The sequence below is a fragment of the Solea solea genome, chromosome 2 (assembly GCF_958295425.1).
Source record: "Solea solea chromosome 2, fSolSol10.1, whole genome shotgun sequence".
Lineage (NCBI taxonomy): Eukaryota > Metazoa > Chordata > Actinopteri > Pleuronectiformes > Soleidae > Solea > Solea solea.
Window position 1 is genome coordinate 29261426 of NC_081135.1, and position 6647 is coordinate 29268072.

The 6647-nt window shown below is 49.0% G+C and overlaps 1 protein-coding gene across 1 annotated transcript; it reads left to right on the forward strand.

Moving 5' to 3' along the window:
- The first annotated feature begins 549 nt into the window (after nucleotides 1-549).
- Nucleotides 550-2079, forward strand: LOC131455242 (olfactory receptor 52E8-like). Its single transcript, XM_058622776.1, has one exon. The coding sequence runs from the start codon at nucleotides 563-565 to the stop codon at nucleotides 1484-1486; it is 924 nt and encodes a 307-aa protein (XP_058478759.1). The 5' UTR covers nucleotides 550-562; the 3' UTR covers nucleotides 1487-2079.
- Nucleotides 2080-6647: the final 4568 nt, after the last annotated feature.

A 6647-nucleotide genomic window follows, 5' to 3' on the forward strand; every position in this document is an offset into this window, starting at 1 on the left:
GCAAAACATTTTCTCCCCATCCTTTTAAATCTTCACTTCCCTCATCTATGTTTAAACCCCAATGAACACAAATAAAATCACAGCCATGCTAAATGTGTCTTGATCAGAACATCATCATCATCATATCAGATGTTTATTATTCACACAGCAAAATAAATGATCAAATTTAGAATAAAAAAGGTTTGAAAGGAAGAAGTTGAAGTAGATATTCGAGTTTGTGATATCGGTATCGGTATTGGTATCACAAAAAGTGGTACCATCCCAACTCTAATGTTAACCCCAGTACTGTACAAACCCGTCCAGCACACATTAGGGTGGATGGGGAAGTTGAAGCCAGTTGTTTGTGGCATTACGTCATCTTTGACATAATCATAGTCCCCTCTGGTTTATTCCATCTCACTGATTGGACCGTCTGAATTCCCGTCCTCAGCAGCACATCGCCGGCTGTTGCCAGTAAACAGTATAAAACTGTGTCAGGGTGACAGTACGGACTGTTAGTGATGGACTAACACAGTATTGAATGTCTTTGTAAATGTAAATAATGCAGGAGAGAACTTTGAATATGATGGATAATGTTTCAGTCATTTCTATGTTTACTCTGACGGGGTTTAACGGCACAGCAAACCACAGAGTCACTCTCTTTGCTCTCAGCCTGCTGTGCTATGGTGTGATTTGCCTGGCAAACATGACTGTTATTGTGACAATCTGTATGGACAAATCTCTTCACAAGCCCATGTACATCTTCCTATGTAACCTGTGCATCAATGGACTCTATGGGACAACAGGTTTTTATCCAAAATTACTCAGTGATCTTTTGTCTTCCACTTATGTCATCTCTTACAGTGGATGTCTCCTGCAGGGCTTTGTGATGCACTCTTCGGTTTGTGCAGATATAACTCTTCTAGCATTAATGGCCTTTGACAGATATGTGGCTCTGTGTCAGCCTCTGACATACAACTCTGTGATGACGAAGGGAAGAATATGTGTCCTTGTGTCCATCGCTTGGCTTGTACCCATTTATCTGATTTTGCAATCGACAATAGCAACATCATTAGCACGAGTGTGTGGCTCACATATACCAAGAATCTACTGTATTAATTATTTTGTCAATAGACTCGCTTGTACTGCCTCATTAGCCAGTGTTGGTGTTCCGGCGTTTAACTACACCATTTATGTGCTGTATTTCTTTTCTATTGTGTGGTCTTACATCCACCTGATCAAAGAATGCATCATTTCCAGTGAGAACAGAAGCAAGTTTATGCAAACATGTCTGCCACATCTGTTCTGTCTCACTATCTTATTGTTAAGTATGTTTTTTGACTTGATGTTTATACGATTTGGCAACAAGAGTATATCACACCACGTCGGGAATTTCATGTCCATTGTATGTCTCATCATTCCTCCCATCTTCAACCCCCTGATATACGGTTTGAAGTTGACACAAATAAGAAAAAAGATCACGCAATTTTTCATCAGAAAGAAGTAAAGTTCATGTTGTATGTCGTCGTCTGCCTTGTTGAAGTGCAAGGAAGGAACGTATAAGAAATATTTTTGTCGTTTTCTGTTATAATCTTGCATCTATTTTTCAGTTTTAATGGATGCACTAACACTGTTATGTAGCATAAATATAGTGAATATATGTGTATGATTAGATAGTTTATTAGCTACATGGAAAAGTGGAAAGTGTTGCTATTCTCGCTTTTAACTAGTCTAGAGCTGAAACAATTACTCGATGAATCGATTATTAATCGGTTACTAAATGAACTACTTTGATAACCAATTAATCGGTTTGAAGCTTTTTCATGATTAAAACAAGATTTCGGATTGTTTCAGCTTCTTAGATGTGAATATTTGATAGTTTATTTGCTCATCATTTCCAGGTTTGAGAAACACTGATTTAGTGTGGACCAAACGATTACTCGAGATTACTCAATTAATCGTGAAAATATCGTTAGTTGCAGCTCTAAACTAGCGCTATTATTTGACTCGTATACTGTATTCACAGGTTGAACAGTTTGGAAATAAAGTAAGAGAGACAAGGTTGAGATGGTTTGGTCACGTGCAGAGGAGAGACAGTGATTATATTGGACGAGGGATGTTGAAGATGGAGCTGCATGGCAGGAGGAGAAGAGGTAGACCTACGGAGAAGGTTCATGGATGTTGTGAAGGAGGACATGAGGACAGCTGGTGTAACAGAAGAGGACACAAGAGAGAGGACATGATGCAGGCAGATGATGATCTGCTGTCGTGACCCCTAGAGGGAGAAGTGGAAAGGAGAAGATGAAGGAGAAGAACAGGCAGAAGTGTAACCAGAACAGGCCTCACCTCCAGACTGCTTTTTGATTATTTTTTAACTGTGTTGTCACACACTGTCCAGAAACATTTTCTCCCCATCCTTGTAAATTTTCACTTCCCTCATCTATGTTTAAACCCCAATGAACACAAATAAAATCACAGCCATGCTAAATGTGTCTTGATCAGAACATCATCATCATCATCATCATATCAGATGTTTATTATTCACACAGCAAAATAAATGATCAAATTTAGAATAAAAAAGGTTTGAAAGAGTGAAGTTGAAGTGGACTCTCCAGATGAACTTACACCAGAGGCTGATGAAAGGCAGCTGTTGTTGCTATGGTGTCCCTGGTGTAACTCAATGAAAAACAACAGAGTCCCAGGAAACACAGTTAGTGAGCTAAGAATGATCTAGTGGTCAGTGTGTGCCGATCTAATGGGAGACACTTAGACACTGTGAATACTTAAAGGAAAAACATTTTGCAATGTCCTCAGAGGTCAAGTAATAGAACATTCAACAACACAAATTGCGATCACCGCTTTTAGAGCTGGAAAGCGATCACCGCTTTCCAGCTCTGGGAGGCTCAGCTTGCTGGAACCTCCCAGAGCTGGTACTAAAAAAATGTACTATCACTAATGGAAAAGCAAAATAAAAACCTGTGCCGAGTGTGTGTTCTTCATGGTAAAGTGCCATAAGTAGCCTTCAGTTGCCCATTATGGTATTATGTTGTAAAAACATGGTGGTCCAAACCGTTGCCCTCTGTACCATACGGCTGTACACCGTAAGGTAGTGAAGTCGCATGTGTGTGACGTTATAATATGGAGACGCCCAGAGTTTGATGTAAAGTGTACATTGTCAATAAAACACGTGAGCACACAGTCGTGTCCGTGAATTTGTGGACATAACATTGGCGACAAGGATGGAGCTTCCCTTTTTGCCGCTATCTTCGTTCCTCGCCCTGCCTGGGGATCCGCCGATCCCATGGTCCCGCTGGCACGACTCGTTCGAGACTTTCATTACGGCTGCCGGGCTAACTGATGCTAGCGATGCTAGGCGCCGAGCCATACTGATCCACAGCCTCGGGAGCGAGGGGCAACGGATCTTCCGCACTCTCAGACCCGCGCAGACATATGCCGACTGTGTCGCCTTACTGACTGGACATTTCGCTGCTCCACAGAGCGTTATCGTCCGGCGGATTATATTCCGACAGCACCGCCAACAGCTGGGTGAGTCGATCCAGCATTACATCGCCGATCTCCGCTGTTTGGCTAGCCTCTGCAGATTTGAACGGTTGGAAGACGAGATGATTCAGGACCAACTAGCAGAGCACACAACTGATCCCAAGTTGCGGGAGAGGCTGCTCATGTCCCCAGATGACCTGCCGCTGTCAAAGGCGGTGGAATTTGCCTTCTAGCTGGAGTCTGCCGCTCTGTTGGTTTCGCATCTGGCAGCCTCCGACCCCACCCCCTCACACTCTGCTCCGCTGGCACAAGCCGTGGTGCCAGCGACTCAGCTCTCAGGCCCCGCTTTTCCACATGATGACCTCGAGATGAATGTCACAGGACGGCAGAGCGCCACAGCACGTCGGCCCTGTGGTAACTGTGGTTCTTCCTCTCACCCCACACGTGCACCAACCTGTCCAGCCACAGGACAGAGATGCCAACGCTGTGGTAGACTGAACCATTTCTCCAGAGTGTGCCACTCTGTGCCCACCTCTACAAACCCCGACCTCGTCTGATCCGCCCGTCCAGCCCATCCACGATCCACGATCCACGATCCACTCTGTTGGCTCCAGCGTCAAGGCATTTAAGTGGTGCACCGTGGAGCTGGATGATGTGTGCCTGCCACTGTTGTTGGACACTGCGGCCTCTAGGTCTCTGCTCAGCGAGTCCACAGTCCGCAGCTCTTCCCCCAACAAACTATCAGGGTGGGCGCAGAGGAGCTGTACGGTTATGGCCACACTAAGATCGGCATGGTGGGCACCGTTACCTTCTCTGTGCGCTACGGCTCGAAATCCCTGCCAGGTGTCCCGCCATGGTGCCAACCTCCTTGGGTTTGATCTGTTTTGCGCCTTGGGCTTCTCCATCACGGACAACACAGGCGCCACCATACTGACGGTGACCACGCCCTGGCAGCAACGCTGCCCGTCGCTCTTCGCTGGCCTGGGCTGTCTCACCGCTTTCAATCATCAGCCGCTCATTGACCCAGCAGTGTCCCCTGTCATTCAACCTCTACGTCGGCTACCCCTCGCCCTACGTGACGATGTCACAGCTGAGCTGCAGAAGCTGCTGGACGCGGGCATTATTGAGCGGATTGACGCTTCGCTCTGGATTTCTAACCTGGTGGTAGCAAAAAAGAAGTCGGGCGGCCTGCGCCCCTGTGTCGACCTAAGACAGGTAAACAGAGCTGTGATCCCAGACAAATACCCACTGCCTATGATGGTGGAGCTGTCTGCTCAGTTCCATGGCTCCACGGTCTTCTCCAAACTTGATCTTCGCCAGGGCTACCTGCAGGTTCCCCTACACCCAGACAGCCGCAAACTCACTTTGTGTCACACATGGGGGTCCTCCACTACACCCGCATGCCCTTCGACCTCAGCTCCGCCCCCAGCTGCTTTCAGAAGATCATGGCCACCATCTTCGCTGGCATCTCGGGTGTGGTCGTGTACCTAGATGACATCGTGGTGCATGTGGAGACAGCTGCAACACATGACGATCACCTTTCCAGAGTGCTTAATGTGCTCGCTCGCCACAACCTCACGTTGAACGGGGAGAAGTGAATCTTTGGGGTTCCGTCTAACTGCCTCTGGCCTCAGCCCACTCCACTCAAACATCGATGCCATCCTGCGCCTGCCTGAGCCCTCCTGCCCTGCACAGCTATCATCATTCCTGGGGATGATTGCCTTCTATCTACACTAACTTCCCCGCTACTCCGAAACCACTGCACCATGCAGAAACTGTCCACCGCAGTCTCTAGGCTCAAATCACAGCTCACTTCCCCACCGGTGCTCGCCCACTTTGATCTGCAGAGCCCCACATTTGTGACCTGTGACGCCTCTAATGCCGCAGTTGGTGCTGTTCTGTCTCAACTCCAGCAAGGGGGCGAAAGCCCAGTGGCGTTTGCTTCAAGGTCACTCACTCCAGCTGAGCAGAAGTACTCTGTGGGTGAGAGGGAAGTGCTGGCTTGTGTCTGGGCATGTGAACGGTGGCATATGTACCTGTACAGATGTCACTTCACGCTGCGGACAGACCACCAGGCCCTTACAGCCCTGCTGGCCACGACGGGATCGGGACACAAGCCACTTCGCCTCTACCGGTGGTCTGAGAGGTAGCAGGCATACAATTTCACCACACAGTTCACGCCTGGTCGGGACAACGTTGTGGCAGACCTGCTCTCCAGAGTCAAGCTTAAGTCTGTTGGAGATGTTGCCCAGGACCCTTCAGAGCTGGAGCTTGTCCTCATGCTGCACACACCCCTCCAAGGAGCCGTTTCCCTGCAGGAGCTCTAAGACGCGTCTGCACAGGATTCTGTCCTCAATCAGCTCCGCACTTTCAGTGCAAAGTGGTTCCAAGCGCCTTGAAGGCGTGCATCCTTGCCATGGTGCATGAGGGTCACCTGGGTGTTGTTAGAGTCAAGCAACACTGCAGGGGCTTGGTCTGGTGGCCAGGCATCGACAGGGACGTGCAGACTATGGTGAAAGACTGTACAGCTTGCCTCACCAGCGGTAAGACAGGCCTGCCCCCACCTCCGCCCCTGCAGCCCATGCCGTGGCCACCAACACCGTGGACCCACATCCAGGTGGACATCTGCAGTGAACTTCATGCCGTCCCTCAGCACCAACGCTTCCTCCTGGTGGCCTATGACCTTCACTCTAAGTGGCCTGAGGTGCTGCCCACCGGTTCCATCACTGCCAGTGCCCGTTGGGGTGTGCCCGATACCGTCACAACTGATAATGGGCCCCAGTTCATCTCGGCCAATTTCTCTTCCTTCCTGGCGGGGAGGGGAATTAAACACATTAAGACGGCCTTTTACCACCCCCAGGCAAATGGTGGCGTGGAGAGGTTCAAAGACCCTCAAGAATGGGCTCAGAGCACACCTAGCAGGCAGCCTCCTGTTCTTATCAGCACAACAGAGCACCCTGCTTCATTACAGGGCTACGTCGCACGCCACGACAGGCAGTTCTCCCTCCCTCCTGATGCTGGGACGTGAAATGCAGCTTCCCCTGGATCGCCTACGTCCTCAGAGGGGTGACACTCCAGCAGCAGCACTCTCACTAAGCAGAAGAGTGGCAGAGCAGCAGTGTTGCATGAAGCAGCGATTTGACAAGAAGCATCGGGTGAAGGGCCCT

Coding starts and splice junctions, on each gene's coding strand:
- LOC131455242 (XM_058622776.1), top strand. CDS start 563: ATGATGGATAATGTTTCAGTCATTTCTATGTTTACTCTGACGGGGTTT.